The 21160-nt window shown below is 42.1% G+C and overlaps 1 protein-coding gene across 3 annotated transcripts; it reads right to left on the reverse strand.

The window, feature by feature from the left end:
• Positions 1 to 783: 783 nt before the first annotated feature.
• LOC118561957 lies at positions 784 to 16359 on the reverse strand. 3 transcript variants are annotated; one of them, XM_036134222.1, is made up of 2 exons: positions 16325 to 16359; positions 784 to 2445 (listed from the first exon to the last, which is right to left on the reverse strand). In XM_036134222.1, the coding sequence occupies exon 2, from the start codon at positions 1994 to 1996 to the stop codon at positions 926 to 928; it is 1071 nt and encodes a 356-aa protein (XP_035990115.1). In that variant the 5' UTR covers positions 1997 to 2445; positions 16325 to 16359; the 3' UTR covers positions 784 to 925. The 3 variants fall into 3 exon arrangements, with proteins under 3 accessions (XP_035990115.1, XP_035990114.1, XP_035990113.1); XM_036134221.1 differs by lacking the exon at positions 16325 to 16359 and adding an exon at positions 4557 to 6084; XM_036134220.1 differs by lacking the exon at positions 16325 to 16359 and adding an exon at positions 2543 to 4550.
• Between the last annotated feature and the right edge of the window lie 4801 nt (positions 16360 to 21160).

The following is a 21160-nucleotide window of genomic DNA, read 5'->3' on the forward strand; positions in this document are numbered from 1 at the left end:
GAGGCGCTCCATGGTCTTCATCAGGTGGGAGGTCAGGGAGACTGGTCTGAAGTCGGCCGGTTCCCTGGCGTGTGGTGTTTTGGGAACCGGTACCACACAGGAGGTCTTCCACAGGGTGGGCACCACCCCGAGGCTGAGGCTCAGGTTGTAGATGTAGCTGAGGACCTCACAGAGCTCATCTGCACAGGTCCTCAGTAGCCTGGGGGGGATGCCGTCCGGTCCTGAGGCTTTACTTTGTTTCAGCCTCGTCAGCTGTCCTCTCACCTGCATTGGTGTGATTGTGAGGGGGGAGGAAGGTAGGGCTGAAGGTGTGGATGGGTCAGTCGTTGATAGGAGTGGCGGTGGGGGGGATGGTAGGTCTCTGGAGGGCTGGTGGTTGGAGACGTGTGGAGAGTTGAGGGCAAGGAGGGGGCCAGTGTGGGGGGAGTCGAACCGAGTGAAGAATGTGTTCAACTCATCTGCAGACTTGGTGTCTCCGTCTGCAGCCCTGCTGGTCCTCTGCCCAAAGCCGGAGATGTTCTTCAGACCTCTCCACACATCCCTGACGTTGTTCTGTGCCAGCTGCTCCTCCATCTTCTTCCCATAGTCCTTCTTTGCTGCCCTGATCTTCCACTGGAGCTCCCGCTGGACTCTACGCTGCTCCTCTCTGTCCCCTGAGTAGAAAGCCCTCTTCTTCTGGTTCAGGAGGACTCTCAGTTCAGGGGTCACCCAGCGGGGGTTATTTGGAAAGCATCGTAGCCGTCGTGTTGGCACAATGCTCTCCACACAGAAGTTCATGTAGTCAGTGATGCATTCAGTCAGGCTGTTGATGTCATCACCATGAGTTGGAACATGCTCCAGTCTGTGGTTCTGAAACAGTCCTTCAGCTTCTCACTGGCTTCGTCTGACCAAACTTTCACTGACTTCTTCTGTGCCTTTTGTCTCCTCACCAGTGGAATGTAATGGGGGAGCAGATAGACGAGGTTGTGGTCTGAGCGTCCCAGAGGGGGGAGGGGGCGGAGGTGTAAGCGTACTTAACGTTAGCATAAAAAAGGTCCAGCGTTTTATTGTCCCTTGTTTTACACGTGACGTACTGGATGAGCGTGGGGAGGGTGGAATGGAGAGAGGCATGGTTGAAATCCCCTGTGATCAGCAGGAGAGCGCGGGGGTATTGTGTTTGCAGATTGTTTACAGCGGCGTTGATCCGCTCACACGCGGCGGCGGCGGCGGCGTCCGCGCAGGGAGGGATATAAACACAGAGCACGATCACGTGGCCGAACTCTCTCGGCAAGTAATAAGGTCTTAAGCTCACTGCGAGAAGTTCAACATCCGAGCAGCATATCTGCTGCTTCACGTGAACATGCGCCGCGTTACACCACCTCTCATTCACAAACACCGCCAGCCCTCCCCCTCTCTTCTTTCCGCTCCCCGCAAAAGTTCTGTCCGCGCGGATAAGTTTAAAGCCGTCCGTGGAGATCACTGAGTTCGGGACAGATCCATCTAACCACGTCTCCGTGAAGCACATAATGCTAGCGTCTCTGTACTTACTCTGGAAACGGGTTAGTGCTGTGAGTTCCTCGGTCTTGTTCCGTAAAGATCTAACGTTTCCCGTGTCAACCGATGGTAAATAACCTTTCCTCCGCTTCGTCCTCCCGCCCCGACATCCTCTCCGCCTCCTCCGTATTTCTGCAGGGATGTATAGTTTCTCAGCGTGGTGATGAATGGGGCCACAGCGCGAGGAGTCACGTAGTCCTAGAGGCTGGTTCCTCGTGTAGATCAAGGGACGCTCGGAGTTGCGGACAAAGGGATCTCCACTCGCGGCATCGAAATGTGCCGAAAGTAACAAAAATATAATCACTAGAGTCCCAAAAGTTGGTTTCTTCAGGGCATGTAGGCTCAGAATACCCGATGCGGAATTCAAAAATATACAAGCAATCCAGAAAACACAATAAAAAGGAGAAAGTAGGAAAAGAAGGGATACCGCCGATGTGACTGGCTGCTGCCTGCGCAGCGCCATCTTGGAAGTGATACAATACGCCCTACCGCAAACAGGAAGTGACGTCAGCCAGACGAGTTGTTATAATGTTATTCCTAAGTAATTAACGGTTTCTTCATTGGGATATTGCAGAGATAGGAAAGTTCACATTTCTTAACAGCCATTAATTTACATTTATTTACATTTAAGCAAAGACCAGAAGCATCCGAAAATAACTTTATCAATTCAAGTGCCGGAGAAACTTCAGAAGAGTCTTTTTGTCACGCACTTCAGGCACGGATGGACTCAGAAACAGAGCAGTTGGCACGGTTAGATGGTATTTATTGGCTACTCTTGGTCAGGCAGGCAAGGGTCAGATCCGTGGCGTCAGTCAGGGTTTGGGGCTATCCAGGAATCAGTCGTCGGGCAGGCAGGAGGTCGTCACCAGGGAGTCCAAGGCAGCGGGCGAGGGTTCAGGAAATCGGACGAGACTGGACAAGGGAGAGAAACAGGCAGGTTAGGAGAGGGAACAAACTAGGCTTAGTCAAAGCTTGACGTTTAACGGACAGATGGCCTGAAAGTGTTTACCACTAGGGGTTAGACAACAATCTGACGCCGAACAGGTGGAGGCTCCGCCCTTATAAAGGACCCACTGCTGACCCACTGACCTGCAGGTGTGAGGGTCACAGCAGCTGATGTCACACTTTTAAGAAAATTGTTGTATCATCAGCCAGTTGGCTGATCATAATTCTTTTGTCCAGAACTGATATTCCACCCAATTGACTATTTATTATGTGACTAGCCAATAGGTGAGTGGATAACAGAAATAAATTTTAAGTCGAATCTCGGGGATGTTCCTTTTTTCAATTTGATTGAGCTATTTCCATTATTATACGATGTTCTAATAGTACTGCAGAAAGAAATGACCAAAACCAAATAGGTTTAATGTTTCAAAAATAAAGTTGTGTTCAATTCGAATGCTTTGTAAAAGTGAAGAAAAAGGATAAAGCTTTCATCATTTATCAAATCTGGGTAATCTAATATGTCGAGCAAAAGCCTAATGTTATTTGAGATGTGTCTATTTCTTAAAAAGCCTGATTGCGTTTCTTCAATAATGTCATCCAGAACTAACTTTAATCTCTCAGCAAAAATTGTGGCCAGGATCTTTTAATCGTTATTTAGTAGACTAATTGGATGCCAGTTGTCAATAAGTAACAGATCCTTCTTTGGTTTGGGAATAAGAGTAATTAATCCTTGAGTTAAGGAGGGAGGGAGGGTTCCCTTAATAATACTTTCATTATAAACCGCCAGTAAGAATGGAGCAAGATCTTCAGCGAATGATTTATAAAACTCACACAGCAAACCATCTGTTCCAGGTGATTTATTTTTCTTCAGGCACTTAATTGAATCTAATATTTCTTTTAATGTAATAGGACGATCGCAAAATTCTTGGTCATCAGGAGTGACTTGCTTTATGTCTATCAAGGAATTTAGAAACTTATTAGCATTATGCTCACAATATTTGGAGCTGTATAAATCTTTATAAAAGTTACAGCAGAACTTAGCAATGTTTGTTGTGTCATTACATACAACATTATCTATAAGAAGTTTGTTAATTGTATTAGTAGCAATTTGGGATCTTTCCAGTCTAAAAAAATATGCAGAGTTTTGCTCCCCTTCCTCTATCCACTGCCTTCTACCATCAGCCTTAACTTGATATAATTTGTCTTAATTTGTTTTGGTTTTCTGATAATTCCACTTTTTCTGCAGAAGACAATTTATCAGGTGAAATAGAGATAGAGCTGCTATCTTTGAAATAACTTTTACTTCATCAGATCGCTTTTGCTTTGAAAGATCGCTGCAATATTTCCTAAAAAAATTTGCCTAATTCAAATTTCAAAAGTTCCCATTTTTTACTATACAGTTTGTCAGCCTTAGCCTCATTCCAGAATTTTAATATCAACCTCTTGACCATAGACTGAACTGCTTCATGAGATAAAATAGAGCCATTAAGTTTCCAATATGAAGTATGTGGACGGCAAAAGGAAGGGATCAGAGAAACGTTAATTCAAATTGCTTTATGATCGGTCAAAGGGGTGGACAGAATTTCAACATCTGTGTTTTCTTTAAGATTACTTGAAATTAACCACATGTCTATTCTAGATTGTGTAGATCTTGATTTATTGCACCAAGTGAAGTTTCGAACAGAAGGATATTTTTCTCTCCATATATCTATCAAGTCAAATTTTTGCATGAGTATTTTTAAATTTGCATTGGAACTAGTGCGAGTTCCAGCTGGCCATCTATCCATTAAATCATCCAAGGTGGTATTAAAGTCCCCTCCAAAGAGCAGGTAAGCATTTGGAAATTTGGCCAGCCAAAATAGAATTTTGTTTTCTATCTTATTTAAGAAGTCTTTATTTTCATGTATAGCCATATAGATTAATGGTTAAAAAATTAAAGGTCGTAAACATTAAGAACTTGACAAATATAATGACCTTTCCTGTCACTCTTTGAATGTAAAATAGTACCTGTAAATCGTTTTTTGAACGTGCAAACCCCAGCTGAATGTTGTGAAGCATGTAAAAAAAAGCATCATTACCCCATTGGGACCTCCAAAACTGCGCGTCATCAGAAACAGTGTGAGTTTCTTGAAAAAAACAGAAATCACTTTGACATTGCTTACCGAACAAAAAAATAGCTTTACGTTTCACATTATTCCTTAAACCCCTGGCCTTAAGTGAAATAACAGACAAAGACATACAATCAAAAGAGTCAGCTAAGGAGCTTTGACAATGAAAACTGTGATAAGTGATGCGAGAACAGCATCAGAATGAAAATCAAAGTATATTGGTAGCCTTCCAAAAAACACAACTTCAAACAAAAGGCCAGCAACAAACCGTTCCAGAGTTCTTTATTATTCCCCTTCAAAATGGAAGAAGGATTTCCTTTTTATCAATGAAGGTACGACAGCCCACAAAGTAAGCAACCTTCCCAGCTTTCCGTGCTTCATTTACAAGGGGCCACAACTTCATCCTGGCTTCTTTGTCAGCTTTGCAGAGATATTCAGTGAAGCGAAGATTGTTCTCCTTAAGATAAGTAGAATTCTTGGCTTCCACCCATACCACCGCTCAGTGCACGCAGGAGGAAAACTGCAGCATGATGCTCCTGGTGCTGTTAGGCTTCTTTATTCCGACACAATGCATGGAGTCAATAATATCTGGAAGTTTCTCAGCATTCTCAGGAAGCAGCGCTTGGCAGATCCGAATCACCTCTCTCCGTAAATCCTTCTCTTCCCTGCATTCCGATACGCCGTGTAACTTCAGGTTCCACCGCCGAGAGTATCTTTCCATTTCTGTGATGCGTGACTCCAACATATTAACATGTTTTTTTTCTTCATCCAGAGCATGTTCAAGTTGTGAAACTTTCCCCTTCACCTCACTCATTTGGTTGCATAGAGTTTCCACATTTCCTCTCAGATTTGTTATCTGCATTGCGTTCTCTTGAATCAGGGATTTCAGCTCGTCTGATCTGCTGGTTATTAGCTTCGACAAAGTAGCAACAATGTCTGCGCTAGCTGCATCACTTTTACCTTTTTTAACAGGTGGTTTCTCTGGAGTGATGGGCAGCGGAGGGAAGTCTTCTTCTTCCATCAGAGGGTTAGAGGATGTCAGAACGGACGGCATAATCATGACAAGTATCGATGAGAACGTTACAATCGTTGCCGCTGCCAGTATCTTCCACCCCCGCGGGCTTCCCTGAGCTTTTCCTTTTTCCACTAGAACTTGACATACTTCACAGAAGCAGTTTCTGGGGTTGATGTAGACAAGTAAAAGTTCAACAAAGTTTAAAAGAGAGTGAATTTATGTCGTTTAAAGGCTACCAGTGTAATTAAAAGTTCAATCTGATGGCTGCTCTCAAAATAGGTGACCGTTCACAGCGCCCTCTTGGACCTCCCCCCCGCTACCGGTACGGATCGGGTAGTGACCATAGACATCATATACGTAGACGCGTCGTTGGGCGGGTTCTGCCTATTCTGTGATGCGTCAGAACGTCTGCCATGTTAAATGTGGCAAATCTGCAATTACTCAGTCTGTTCCTGAAGTTTCACATGTGACACGCTTTTATGAAATAAGACCACAATGTTTAGATTTAACAATTGATCCTTATATTCATAACACATACACACACAAATATATATATATATATATATATATATATATATATATATATACACATACACACACACACACACACACACATATATATGTGTGTATGTATATATATATATATATATATATATATATATATATATATATATACACGCATACATACACACACACACACATATATATATATATATATATATATATATATATATATTTTAGGGCTGGGCAACGATTAAAATTTTTAATCGCGATTAATCGCATAATTTGCCCGATTAATCATGATTAATCGCATTGTATGCGCAAACTCCAAGAATGAATACAAAAGTAGTGTAAAGAGCCAAAATATAGCCTTTTTTGACCTGCTGTATATTAGCCAGTCCCTAAGCTTGATGTATCATGAAACTGTTGACCTTTTGGGTTTTGTGGTTTTTATTTTATTATTACAATTACAAGACAATTGTAATAATTATTTAATTGTAATACCGTAAATGAAATCAAGCTGTATGTTTTGTAAAAAGCCGGTTCATTTCAGTGGAAACACAACAAATTTATCTAAGCACGTGAAAAAAACATGAAACGTCGAGCCACAGAAACGGAGAGAGGAGATGAAACTTCTGTCGTTGCCCCGACAGACCCACAGACGTCTCTGACTGAGGCGTTTCAGTCCTCCATGGAACATCCAGGTAGATCAGTGTTCATCTTCAGCAGCAGTTCATGTTAACTTTCAAAGTAGATATTATCTATCATATGTTACTGGAGCCCACACATAACATGTAATTAAGACCTTGAAAGAACCCAGTACATATATTAAAAAGTGTTATTTAAGATAAGATAACATTAGCTAATCCTTTTTTTATCCCACGACGGGGAAATTTGTATGATTAAAGCAACAGGCAGGTGCACACAACACAGACAAAATTACATAAGGAATCGTTGCCCAGCCCTAATATATACACATACATACACACACACACACACACACACACACACACACACACACATATATATATATATATATATATATATATATATATATATATATATATATATAAACACAGCTACTTATTTGGCTTATTTATATTACTTGAAAATCTATATATGAAATCTATGTCTAAATACAATAGTCTGTCTGCAAGCTAAAAACCTTGAAAAAGAATGGTCTTGTACAGCTTTTTCCTAGTGTTGCCACTCTGCAGCATTAGTGTGTCCAGGTTTGCAACATGGTGCAGCCTTAGTTTATAGAAGGCAGATACAAGTAGTGAAATCAGCCCAAATACACTTCCATGCAGCACAGGAATGAGGCATCTTCTCTGATCCACGTTCACTACAACAGAACCTTTTTTCTGCCACATACAATATGGCGGTGACGTTGACGTGCGAACATATGCCCAACGACGCGTCTACGTATATGATGTCTATGGTAGTGACATGCTCGGGTGGTCACACACATATATAAAGAGTAGACCCAGCATCGACCGCTTCAGACCGGGACCCCTCGCGAACCCAGCAGGGATAAGCATGTTATAAAATGGATGGATGTATGAGCTGGGCTATTTCTTTTTCCTTACCATCAAGATCTCTGCCAACTGGCACCAGAAAATGCTATTATTGGGCTTTCTTCGTCTGGACACAGATGCACATAACACCTTACAGACGCAGACATGAAGAACTGGTTGAACTCGCACAGCTAACAACACTCCGATCTGATTGGCTGTGCAGCAAAACTCGAATCACATGACCTCTTGGACCGGAGTGCAACGGTTTATATTTTTTATCGGCTGTAACTTATTAATGTGCAAGTGAAAATGCGGGAACATTGGTGCTTTGAGATCACTGATATCTGTAGCAAATGATCCAAGTGCAAGACAGTTGCCCCCTGACATTTCATACAAAAAGTCATCCTACAGACTCTGGCCAACAGCCTAGTATCTGTGGGTTAAACAAGCACACAGTATAGTCACATGCGCTGCTGATTTAAAGGGATGGGAAAGACTGTTCAGGCAGTCTGACGGAACGGCAGGCGGCAGCAGAACAGCAAGAGGAAAAGAAACGACTGCAGCATCGTTGTATTGTAAAATATAAACATGTATTCATATCGTATTATCGGTGGACAAGTAGGTCGGTCCAAAATTTTAGTAGGGAAAAGTCCCTGTGGTCCTTATGAAAACCTACACCCATGGTTCACGAAAACTCATCCAATGCCTGATAAATATACAATTATCTTGGAGTTTTTTTTGTTTTATTTTGTGCTTTCTTATGATAATACTGTCGGTGGAATAGGGGGAACAACAGCGAACGTCAATGGCTCTACTGGGGAGGGGGCACGATCGGCACTGAATCCATAGCAAAGGTCACAATTTTTCTCAGTCTTTGTTTCTAAAAGATATGTAAGGTGTACAAGCTGATGATGTGCTGTCTGATTGTGCTCATCTCCTGCAAGAATAGAATAAAAACAAAGTGCCATACCCATTGATCAGCTTGGCAGGTTGATCAGGCTAAGCTATGCCAAAATCCCCATTGCTGACTTTGACTTTGCAGCTGTCAGAGTCCTGTACCTCCAGTTGCTTTTACTTTACATCCCAGCTCACTGGCACTTCTATTTTTGTTGTTTTAGTATCTCAAGTTGTGATAACCTGCTTGCTGCGCAGAGCTGGCTGCACCGTTTTCTTCTCTCCCTCTATCCTCCTGTCATTTGACTGCTCAAGACACGCCCTGACTACACCCCATCACCACCAAGGATGGATTACGGACCGGGCAAGCGGGGCCGGTGCCCAGGGCCCTCTGGGGCCCGAGACCAAAACTGTTTCAACATATACGATACAATACATTGTTATTTCATAGGGCGTCTGATGAAAACAGGGATGGTTTGTTTTAATATTTACCGGTGAAGATTTTGATAGTGTCTTGTAAGGGAAACAAATATTTTGGGGTTTTACTCCTAACTGTACAGCTGTGTTAATGTTTTGCCACACCCCCAGATGAAACTTTATCTCACTCTGATTTATAAATTTTTGTCAGACCAGTGACATGGACATGAATGACCCAATCAGGTGTTTTGAGAACTTTTGCCAAGTGAGAATCCAGTGTCGATACAAAACCTCCTGCCAGTATCAAAATTTCTCACATTCAGACAGTTCAGCTCAAGAACTTGCTCTCTACTCAATACAAACTATAGTTTATCCTTGGTAGTTTATAAGATCAAAAACCAACAGCCTTTTTTAAAGGCTAATTGCCCTTTATATTTCAATATCATATTATTATATTACATAGTGTTATAGTATATTATATATTATATTAAATTAGTAGTAATAACATTAAGACTTTGAAAGGTTCAACTCCTTTTTAAAGGCTAGTGTAAAGTTGCTAACTAGCAACTCACATAATTAACAAAACTCACATAATTTTGCTTATAGCTATTAGGTAATTTTATTTTAGTACATTCACACATTGTTCCTGGTTCCACGATTTTGAGTTTTTTTCCTCAATACAAAATAAAAACAAGTTAGGATATTTACATATTTACAGCACATATTTACATATTATATACATATACCATAGGAATTTGCAAGACAAGCTTCTATATCAGCATCTTAAGAGACACTTGCCATTAATAACATGGACCCCAAACAAAAAAGTGGTGCCTCAAAAAGAAGAGCAAAAAAGATCAAGGAGGCAAAGCAGGCAGTTTTTCTAAAACACGTTCCTCTGATCTCAAATTTCTTTGATAAGCCACTGGATATGAGTGAGAATAATACAACTAATGTTAGTGACCAGAGTTCTAGTGATGAAGCTGTGATCACTGCTGGCTTAGTGTCACCTGTCAGTGATGTACCTATACAGACCCAGTTAGGTGCTGAACAGCAATGCCTGCCCTGCCCAGCTAGCAAAGACCACCCACAGCAGAAAGATCATGATCAAATGAAACTTCCAGGTGTATCAGACCCACAATCGGCCCAGTCAGCTGCATTCTCAGAGAATCCTTTTTCAACTGAGGAGGCCATGGACCCCAACTCCTGGTGTGAAACTTTCAGCGACACTGCTTTATGGCCCAGTACCATTACCGATCAAGGCAACTCAATTCTTGTTAGTAGAGGAGAAGCTGCATTTCAAAACAGAAGTGCTAATTACCCAGCCTCAGTCAGGGATAGAAGCATTACTTAGTTGCTCTCTTCCCATTGGGCAAACTGTGACTAGGCAATGAGCGGATTCAGAGCGGATTGGTGAGCATGAGAGGAGTGTGGAGCATAGGACATGCATGCTAGCATTACATAATCGCTCCAGAGGAACAGCTACAATTGACTCTGACATTGTCAAACAGCTTGATGCAGAAAGACAATACTGGTGGGAAGTTTTGAAAAGAGTTTTTGCAGTCATTCAGTTTTTGGGAGAGAGGGGACACGCTTTCAGGGAAGATGATGAGCTTCTGGGATCAGCCCACAATGGTAATTTTTTTGGGCATCATAGAACTGTTAGTGCTGCCTCCGTTTACGATTGGCCATTTCCGACGTGTGACGTCAGTTCAAGAACACGGAGAATGCGCGAAGCGAACTTGCATAGAAACACACAGGCGTTTACGTTGTACAACCGGTACGGCGAACAAGGATATATGGATGTTTTCCAGTATCTTCTTTCACACACCAAATCTGCTGATCCACGTCTACTTTGAGCAAGATCGTTTCAAGAGTAAGTTGATGGTTGATGGTATCAGATTGCCAGATTTATACAGCAAAAGCCTGAAGGGACGGAGCGAGTCTGTGAAATGCTGGCCAAGGGTTCTGTACAACGACATATACAGCTGCCTTTTAAACACGCCAGGCAGTACACACGAGAGAGCATGGAAGCATGAAACTACTGGACGGCTACAATTATTTTATATTGGGACATAGACACCAGCAACCCCCGCGACCCCATGAGGGATTAAGCGGGTCAGAAAATGGATGGATGGACGTTCAGACTTGTTTGTGTAACATCAGAAAGCGGAGTCGGACACACAGCGCTTCAGCAGAGAGGACGACCCGCCCAGTAGGTTAGAACAAAAATTGATCACTAAGGATTATTTCGGTGTTTCTGTCCTATTACTCCTTTTCACATACTCATGCCAGAGGGTTTGCATACATTGTACATGTACGTATATTTAAAAAAAAATCGCCGAACTAAGTCCACAATAAAATGCCTTCTAGGTGCGTAGTTGGTGGCTGTAGTGTCGCTTATAGGCCTAGTGCAGACCGCGGTGAAGTTGGTTTGACATTGGACATTCAAACTCCACGGAGTCAGCGGGATCTAGCTCACGGTTGATCCAGTTGAAGGACTCTGATTTCAGCCACCGTCTCTCAGCTGCTCCCTTCTCCCATACGCGGTGGGACCGTCAACAAATCTGATTTGATTTTTGTTTCTCAAGAGTGCTCCGCTGACTCCGCGGAGCTTGAATGTCCAATGTCAAACCAACTTCACCGCGGTCTAGCGCAGGCCTGAAAGTAGCGCTACATACTTGGCCGGTGGATCAAAAAGTCCGAAAGAAATGGGATTAATTCGTAAAAGAAACGTGAAAGGACTGGATTGCCGGCAGTGACAAAAGTGTTTTATGCAATTCACACTTCACGAGCGAGGATTTTGAGGGGTACTTACAATGTAGCATGTGCTCTATGTCTTGGGCAGCGTTAGATATAGTCTCCTCAGGTTCACCTTGTTCGAACTCTGTTTCTTCATATATATATTCGGTATCGGAGTAGCGATGCTTGAGGTGGAGTTTGTAGATGTATCAGACATTTTTTTTATAAATTTTTTGTACCTAGAATAAGAGTTATTAGTTAAATTTAATAAATCGGTAGCGAAAGTCGTAGTGCTAGCAGCCCGATGCACGGTACTAGTTCTGTTTGTGACGTCACATTCCGAAACAGCCCGATTGAAGAATGTTCGGGCTCTTTCGCTTATACAGCAAGTTTTATCGAAATTACTTCCAAACGGCGCACATAATTCACATATAATATTTCTTTACTCTGGTGACTATTTGAATGCATCTGCGTAAAAATACATTCAGTCCAAGAGTTAGACTTTAAACGAAGAAATCCTTTGATTTGCTATGTCTCCTGTGCAGCACATTCATTGAATTTAGTTGGTGTCAATGTTGTTGACAGTAGCCCAGAAGCTGGACGTTTTTTTGACTTTGTACGGGCAATGTACACTTTTTGTGCATCATCTACACACAGGTGGGGAAAGGTTTTCCATGATACTGATATAAAACTTAAACTGAAATCACTTTCAGGTACTCGGTGGAGCGCACGGGCTGAGTCGACTAAGGCTCTTTGGAAATATTATGCGCAACTGAGAGAGGCATTGAAATGATATGTCTACAGACATGGAGGAGAAACGTGAAACTCGAAGTGAAGACTCTGCTCTCTGTGACAAAATGGACACACTGGAGATGGCCTTCATAGCACACTTCTGGGACATTTGTACAGTTTGTACATTGACATTTGTACAGCTACACAACTTCTCTTGTCTTTACGAGACTTTGTGGCAGGACAAAAAGATAATTTTTTAGTGTTTGAAGGGGCAGCTTTACATGTCACCACTGCTGTCTCCCAAGAGTACAGGCATGACCTCCAGTGCACAAAGAAGCGCAAAATTATGTCTAGTGATAGTGCAGAGCCAGGTGTAACATTTAAAGGAAAGGATAAGTTTCGGATCGAAACTTTCAATGTTGTCATTGACAAACTCGTGTCCTGTCTTGATCACCGTTTGAATGCATACACACACTTAACCAAGCTCTTTGATGTTCTTTTCATGCCTGACAGTATGTCCAATAGCGAGCTCTCTTTAAAGGCTAACTCACTCACTGCGGCTTACCCTTCAGATTTGAACATGAGCCTGGCAGAAGAACTTATACAATACAAATCATTCATATCAGAAAAAGAAAAATGTCCAAGTAAAATGCTCAAAACCATGATTGATTTGGATTTACAGTCAACCTTTCCGAATGTCTACATAACACTTAAACTTTTTTTGACCGTGCCTATTACAAAGGGAAGAGTTCATTCTCCAAACTGAGTCGTATTAAGAATGAACTCAAGATCAGGATGTGCCAAAACCGCTTAAACTCCCTGTCACTTCTGGCCATTGAATCAGACCTGGTTAGACAGCTTAGTTTTGATGAATTAGTGGATGACTTTGCAAGAAGGAAGAGTAGGAAAAAAAAGTTATATAAAATGGATTATTGACGCCTGGTTTAGGGTTAATTGACAGGTTGTTTATCATTTCCCGTTTTAAACGTCTTGACAATATATCTAAGCGGAACTCCATTTATAGGTTCATAGCAAATTAGAATTTTCCAAATGTATGAAAACTCTCCCCTCCTTTAAAACGTGACACATGCAGGCTGTCACGCGATGCGTTCTATTGGATCACCGGCACGAAAGCGTGACGGGTAGCCTATTAGTTTTTTTTCTTTTAATCTGTTATAGCATGCTTCCTTGCCTTGCCAAGTGTAGATGGCAGAAAATAGTGAATAGAAAATGTAATGAACATACAATTACAGTCGAGGATTTAAACATAGTAAGTATAGTATGGGTGGCAAGAAGACAAATGGATCATACAGCTAATAGCAAGATTTAATGAAGCCACAATGATTTCAGGTAGGACAATATGGTTTCCTTTATCATAAGCCCGCCGTGGCAGCACTAGTTAGCAATAAAGTCTCTAGAAATATGATTTTGACTGCGTCCAGTAATGTGTGTCGTTATATCTTAGGTTAGATTTCATAGCTTTCATAACTTGTCTCTCTGACAAGCTAAGGCACACTTTTTACAACTTGACTCTCTGACAAGCTAACGCATGCCCACCTTCCAACAACATTTTAGGCTACATGGTGCACTTCAGCTAGCACCCTACGTCTAAACCTTAGCAAGTTGTTAATTTCATTGAACATATTGACAGTGTTTCTGATTGTGCTTAGTTTCAACAATTTAATTCTCTTTGCATTTTTGAATTCACATCATTTGAGATTGTGTGCATATAGCTGCACCTAGTATTTCTGCTAGGTTTCATTGAACTCTGGCTACTCCGTTGCGACACGAGTGGCTTAAGGTACCACGACCAGGCTAGCTATAATTGTCCGGAAAGATGTAATGTGACAAACCGCTTCAATTTATTCACAATCCACAATAGCATGGTTTGGAAACATTTATGTTATTTTATTGGGGCTGGGTGAATTCTTTGCTGCCTTGAGGGTCTACATCTTGAAGTGTATGGTCCGACTGGTTAAAAAAAAAACAACAACTTAAAATCCTATTTGTCAGGAGGGATACCTGGCTGGCACCCCTATATAAAAAAACCACCCACCTACAAACCTAGAAGAATCTTGCAAAACCGTCACAAAGTGAGCTGTAGTACCAGCAGAATCTCTGGCAACTAAAAGTCAGCAAGGGACATCTACCTTTACACCCCAAGGCGCTTCTAATCTCGTTTTAATGTTCCATTTCCTCAGTTAATCTTATATTTTATAGCGATAAAACTGTTATATCTTCTTTAGTTTATACACAATTGGCAGCTGACAATGATGTCTATATGTGACAATGAAGTTTCACCTTTTAGTATATTAGTTTCACTGAACTCAGGGTCAGCTGTATTCTTAACTTATGAAACATTATATTGTTAGACTAAGGCAACAAAAGTGGTAAAACTTAATTTGAAGTTGTTGGAAAAGAAAGTGGTAGTACTTTAGTTGAATTTGTTGAACAAGAAAGTTGCAATAAGATGACCTTGTTGAACAAGAAAGTTACACGACCTCAATGAACTTGTTGTCTAACTTGTACTTTATTTATTTTTTTTGCAAGTTTCTGCCTGAAGGCTAAGTATCTATCCAACTATGTCTGTAGCTGTAGCTATATTGCCTGTATAACCGCCCTTCGACCCAACACACCAGCTTACATGTACTAAGATTAGGGCTGGGCAACGATTAAAATATTTAATCGCGATTAATCGCCCTGATTAATCGTGATTAATCGCAATTAATCGCATTGTATTTACAAACTCCAAGAATGAATTCAAAAGTAGTGTAAAGAGCACTTTTATTTTAATGTTCTGCTGCCATATGAACAAAAGTGTTGTAACATTTGTAGCACTTATCAGTAACACATATTTAGTGTAAAGCTCAACTTAAACATGTAAAACAAAAAATAGCAATAATAATAAATTACAGCTTATTGCCACTGACAGGGAATTCTCTTTATGGAGAAAAAATCTACCAAAAACAGGCAATTTCTGAGGTAACAGCAGGGAGCAGCATTACCATTTTATGTTCAATACCAAAGTTTAACTTGGCAGTGGTTACAACTAACTTGTTTCTGTCATATTCGATGCTGGAAGAACTTTAAACTGAAATGCTTGCTAACTCGATATGCTTGCGTTTATTTGACGTTGACACGCGTTTTTTTGTTGTTGCTTTCTCGCGTGCATATACTGAATGGCAGCGAAAAACAGGCAAAAACACATGGATACTTTGAAACGCGAAGCGACTTCACCTTCGCCAACTCACCGCCTCGCCTAAGCAAATAGCGTACCGCGAGCGAGCTATTTTTAGAAACGTAACGTCACAGTGGTACGCAGTAGGGCAAGCTTAGTCCGTCGCTGTTTCGCTGTAAAAGAGACGTGCGTTACCCTTGGTTTTACTCTGTAAATGACTGCTTTTTCCAAATCTAAGACCATGGTTTTTAAACATTGTTGCTATGGAACGTGCAACAGCGACTCGAGTTACGCTGATCGGCCACATATGAAGGATGTTTTCTTCAAGACTGCCAAGGAGAAATGTGTACGCTTGGAACACCGGGGCGGTCGGCCTACACAACAGTTCAACCCGGAAAAAGTTACCAAATTCAAGTACATATGTAGCAAGCATTTTGTCGGAGGAAAGGGCACAACCGAAGAACATCCTGACCCAATTCCAGCGACATCAAGTCAAGGTAAGAGTATTTTGGTGGCCGACATGTAATTAAAGTAGCGCCTGCTACCATGACAGCATATAGGCTATCATGGTAGCAGGCGCTAACATGATAGCCTGCTACCAGGCTTACTCAAAAACATTTCAAATGAGACAAACATTAAACATATACCCATTCCTGGACGGTGATTGCAAACAACAACAACAAAAAAAAAAACGGCCGACGCTGCCATGATCGCCGCGCAGGAAAAAAAAAACAAAGCTTACCGTTCATCAACTCGGCCAGTTTTCCAGTCTTTTTAAGCCATCGAACTTCAAGCCATCGTTTGAGCTGAAGGTTGGTGTGTTCTTCGACAGTGCGACCAGTAATCCGTGTGCCTGGGACATCGTATTGGGAAAGTTTAACAGCTGTAAAGTCGGTCATATTCGTTATCCGTGCGTTCTCTCCTGTATGAGTTCTCTCCTGTATGCCCTACCTAAGCGGCAAAAGGGGCGTTGCTCTTGAGACGGTGACGTCACGTGCGCGGTACCGCATTGGGAACATGTACCATGAGGAAGAAACACACATCCACGCAGAGACAGCCTCTCTCAGCAGGGTGCTTGCTATGAAGCCAGACTTCACCTCACTCCCTTCACTCTTCTTGCCAGTGGACTCTCAAGGAGAGCCTCACATGGGGCTCAATAGTTGAGTAAAATGTGCTTTCTGTGAAACTCATTTCCCGCTGTTTTGTTGGGACAGCAATGGGGAGAAACTCATCCTCTGCGGGGTGGAGGATCTGACTGGGCTGGGACAACTGCTGGCTGCAGTCTTCACTTCTGTGTCAGACGTAAATAATCCGTCCATGCCAAAACAGCTTTGTTTATTTTTTTCTCAGCTTTTGCAGTAAACCTGACTCGAGACGGCACTGAGCGATCTCTTTTCCTCACCAGACAACATGGGAGCAAGAGCTGAGCTGAAATCGCCCGCTGCAGGGCTGAATTTTGCATGCCGGGGACCCGACTACCACCCAGATCCTCCTGCTCTGACCGCGTTTCGGCTAGCTCAGAGCTCCATGCCCACTGCTGAAATAACCAATGTTTCCTTGGAGTACTACTTCCCCTTGGATGCCCAAAGTGAACCGAACTCACGCAGAGGCACCGACAGGTTTGGCAGAGAAATAAATAGGGAAAGTTAAATGGGTTATTTAGAAGTTTACTTAATGTGTTTTCACTGTGTTTTTTCACTGTGTTTATCTGAGTGTGTTTTTATGGTTATAACAAATGTTATCTCCACAAGGGTTATATACATTGATGGGATATTGATGTTTGTGTTATCCAGTCCACTCACTGCAACTAAAATAAAGCCAAAACATTTTCAAATTAGTGCCGAATGTCCGCTAGCCTAATGCTATCAGTCAGTTAACTGCTGCTCTTCCCGGATTCACGACTACAATTAATTTCAAACATAAGGTTTGTTTCACTTCGCTCCACGATTGGATAGTGCTATGAGCGTTATAGCTGCATGAATATGAAATATTAATGTTGATTTAAAGGTGTTTTGTATAACTTATGAATCAGCCGATTTTAGCGACTCATCGCTACAGCGACCCCTAGCCTCCCGGAGGTCTAGTCACATTAGTAAAATAGAGCGTTCAAGATGTTTACTGAGATAATCATTCTTTGAACTGTTATTTAATCAAATAATGTTTTGCTTAAGTCGGGACTCTGAATTAGTTAAGCTAATTTGATCTCAATTCACATTCTTTAAGATGAACTTTGGTTCTTTAACTCAGATCTGCAGTGGACCAGGGTCCGCTGAATTATTCTGATGATGCTGATGAACCACTTTATTTTTTCTTTTTTGTGTGTACATACTTCCTTAGTTTCTTTTTATCTTCATTTTGCTTAGTAGTTTTTGTTAAGTTTCACTAGCCTTGTAGAGAGGAGTTGTTGATTGAAATATAATGTTAATTCAGATAAACAGTGTGAGCTGTTTATCTGAATTAACATTATAAAGAGCATTATGGGTAATGAAGTCCAAATCAACTCCAAATTGCAACTCGAAATTAAATTTAGTCTCTAATTTAACCACATTTAACACATGAACTGTTATAAATATTAATGTTAACTTATATTTTTAACTCATTAACATCATTTATATAATAAGTCCTCAACAAATAAATTCACAACATCCCCCCCATAAACTACAGTTTATCTAAATTTCCAAAGGATATAGCAGCTGAATTAGTCTCCGCAGAAGGGCGCCTGAACTGGTCCGAAAAGCACATGACCTGACAAGGCCATCATGCCCTGGGAAAAGTTCTTAAATTCGTCCAATTTTCCAGCTCTGTCTTGGTATATTATCTTCTCCAATGAGTACAACGTCTCCCACCTTCAGCAGAGAAGGCTGCGGAGAGTCACAGCGATGGGCCGACTTCAAGTCCAGTAAATATTCTCTCCGCCATCTGTTCCAGAAGTTGGTCATAAGTCTCTGTCTGTAACGCCACCTCCGTGTTATCTCCTCCTTGATAGTCCGTCCGTCCGTCCGTCCGTCTTCTTCCGCTTATCCGGGGTCGGGTCGCGGGGGTAGCAGCTTCAGTAGGGATGCCCAGACGTCCCTCTCCCCAGCCACTTGGGCCAGCTCCTCAGGAGGAATCCCAAGGCGTTCCCAGGCCAGCCGGGAGACATAGTCCCTCCAGCGTGTCCTGGGTCTTCCCCTGGGCCTCCTCCCGGTGGGACGTGCCCGGAACACCTCACCAGGGAGGCATCCAGGAGGCATCCTGACCAGATGCCCGAGCCACCTCAACTGGCTCCTCTCGACGTGAAGGAGCAGCGGCTCTACTTTGAGTCCTCCCCGGATGACTGAGCTCCTCACCCTATCTCTAAGGGAGAGCCCAGACACACTACGGAGAAAACTCATTTCAGCCGCTTGTATCCGGGATCTCGTTCTTTCGGTCACGACCCAAAGCTCGTGACCATAGATGAGGGTAGGAACGTAGATCGACTGGTAAATCGAGAGCTTCGCCTTTTGGCTCAGCTCTCTCTTCACCACAACGGATCGGTACAGCGCCCGCTTCACAGCAGACGCTGCACCAATCCGCCTGTCGATCTCCCGCTCCATCTTCCCCTCATTTGTGAACAAGACCCCAAGATACTTGAACTCCTCCACTAGGGGCAGCACATTCTCCCCTCCTTGATAGTATAAGCTGGAAATGGCTTAGGGGGTAAGCAAGTCAGTCTCTATGGAATGGTAAAAGCTAAGAAAGTAATATTACGATTGTGGAAAACTCATAAGGTCTCTCAGTTTAAAATGTGGATAAGTGATTTTACTGAGGCTCTTTATTTGAAAAAACTGCGGTACAATGTTAAGGGCTCCACCAATAAGTTCTGTAGTATCTGGCAGCCGGTTTTAGACCATATTTCTCAGTCTAAGACTGACCCCGACACCCGCTCAGTTTCTTAGTACGCCACCCGTGCCTTCATAGATAGGTTGTACTATCCTAAAGTGTAAATGGTAATTAGTGCAGTGTAACTGTTTCTTAGATAATTTCCCTGGCCTGATTTTTTTCTTTTCTTTTTTTCTTATCTTTTCCTCACTTATTACATGTTTTTATTTCTATTGTTATATTGGTAAGAGTATATTTTTTCTTAGACCGTAATTTGTTAAATATATGTATGTTTTATACTAATTTTTGTATGTTACACTTTAAAAACTTAATAAACAAGTCAGTCTCTGACCCACCAAGAAGTGAGCAGGTGTCAGCGGCTGTGGTTCATCCACATCATTGTGCATAAGTGAGCGGTTTATTATGGCTTCAACTTCAGTTAGAATGGTGCACATTTCTTCAAAGTTGAGTTTAGCTCTGCCAAGCACCTCTCTGTCTGCTTGGTCGCTTTTTTCTCTGCTCCCTGCTTGCTTGCATTTTCCTGCCTTTTACTTTTTATCTCCTTTTTATCTCTTAGCCAAAACTACAGAAAGTTGGATTGAGTTATTTTATTTGTTTTCTTTTATTTATTTTTTCAAAAGATGCCTACCTTCACCACAGAGGACTTTGACACGCTTCTACAGAAGATGGCTGTTATGGAACGGAAAATCTGCCAACTCGAAGTGAATTGTGATGTAAAGGGCGAGTATGGAAATGAAACTTCCCTGCCTGTGATTCCGAACAGTGACCACCAGCCCAGCAACTTATTGAACAAACAGTTCTCTGTTGAGAATCCCTGGACCACTCTGGGTGCAAGACCAAAGGACCAACGAAACTGGCCAATACTACAGAGAAGTGGCCCAAGACAAGTGCAACAACAATGGGCTGTTCTCATAACAAATGATAGGAGTAAACCTGCTGGAAATGTTGGAATTCCGTTACTAAACAGACTCGCCCTGGTTCACATCTTGGTTCCAAGATGTGAACCAGGAGGATCACGACAACAATCAAAGGTATGTCAACAATCTTCGCTCTAAGCTACCAGAGAAAAAACATGCCACAGGGCCAAGGACCCTGATATTATGCAATGAAAATATTTCGGTAACAAGAAAAACACAGATATGTTGATTTATAATCCTTTGAACTGTGGCCTGGTGTCTGATATATCAGACATCCTTCCAAGGATCTTGAAAGAACGCCCGACCTTGGAAAAACTCATAATACAAGCTGAAGCCCTGGGCGACTCCACCTGGAGAAAATCAGAAGTATTGAAAGAGGATTACATTCGTCTGCTAAATCTAGTTGATGGAATTAATGTCAAGGTGTTTCTCAGCGGCCCTCATGAGCCCATTAAGTGTGGAGATGAGATTTTTTCCAGAGCTCTGATGCTAAACAAATGGCTGAAAAAAACATGCAAACAAACAACTGTAACCTTCAAAACGGCTGAATTCAAACACATTCATGCACCATCAGCTTTGTCCCAAAACAAAGCTCAACCAGTGCCAAAACAAACGATAAGCCCAGTACAGCCCGAACAAGCCAAGATAAAGATCGCCAGAAAGATGACACAGAAAGAGGCTATGTCAGGACTACAGGAGGATTCATTCCAGAACTCAGCAGGACAAAGAGAGGACCCCTATGTATCTTCCAAAGAGTACCAAAAACCTCCATCCCCTCGAACACCGGTCCAGACTGCACC

The sequence above is a fragment of the Fundulus heteroclitus genome, unplaced genomic scaffold (genome assembly GCF_011125445.2).
Source record: "Fundulus heteroclitus isolate FHET01 unplaced genomic scaffold, MU-UCD_Fhet_4.1 scaffold_77, whole genome shotgun sequence".
In the NCBI taxonomy this organism is placed as follows: domain Eukaryota; kingdom Metazoa; phylum Chordata; class Actinopteri; order Cyprinodontiformes; family Fundulidae; genus Fundulus; species Fundulus heteroclitus.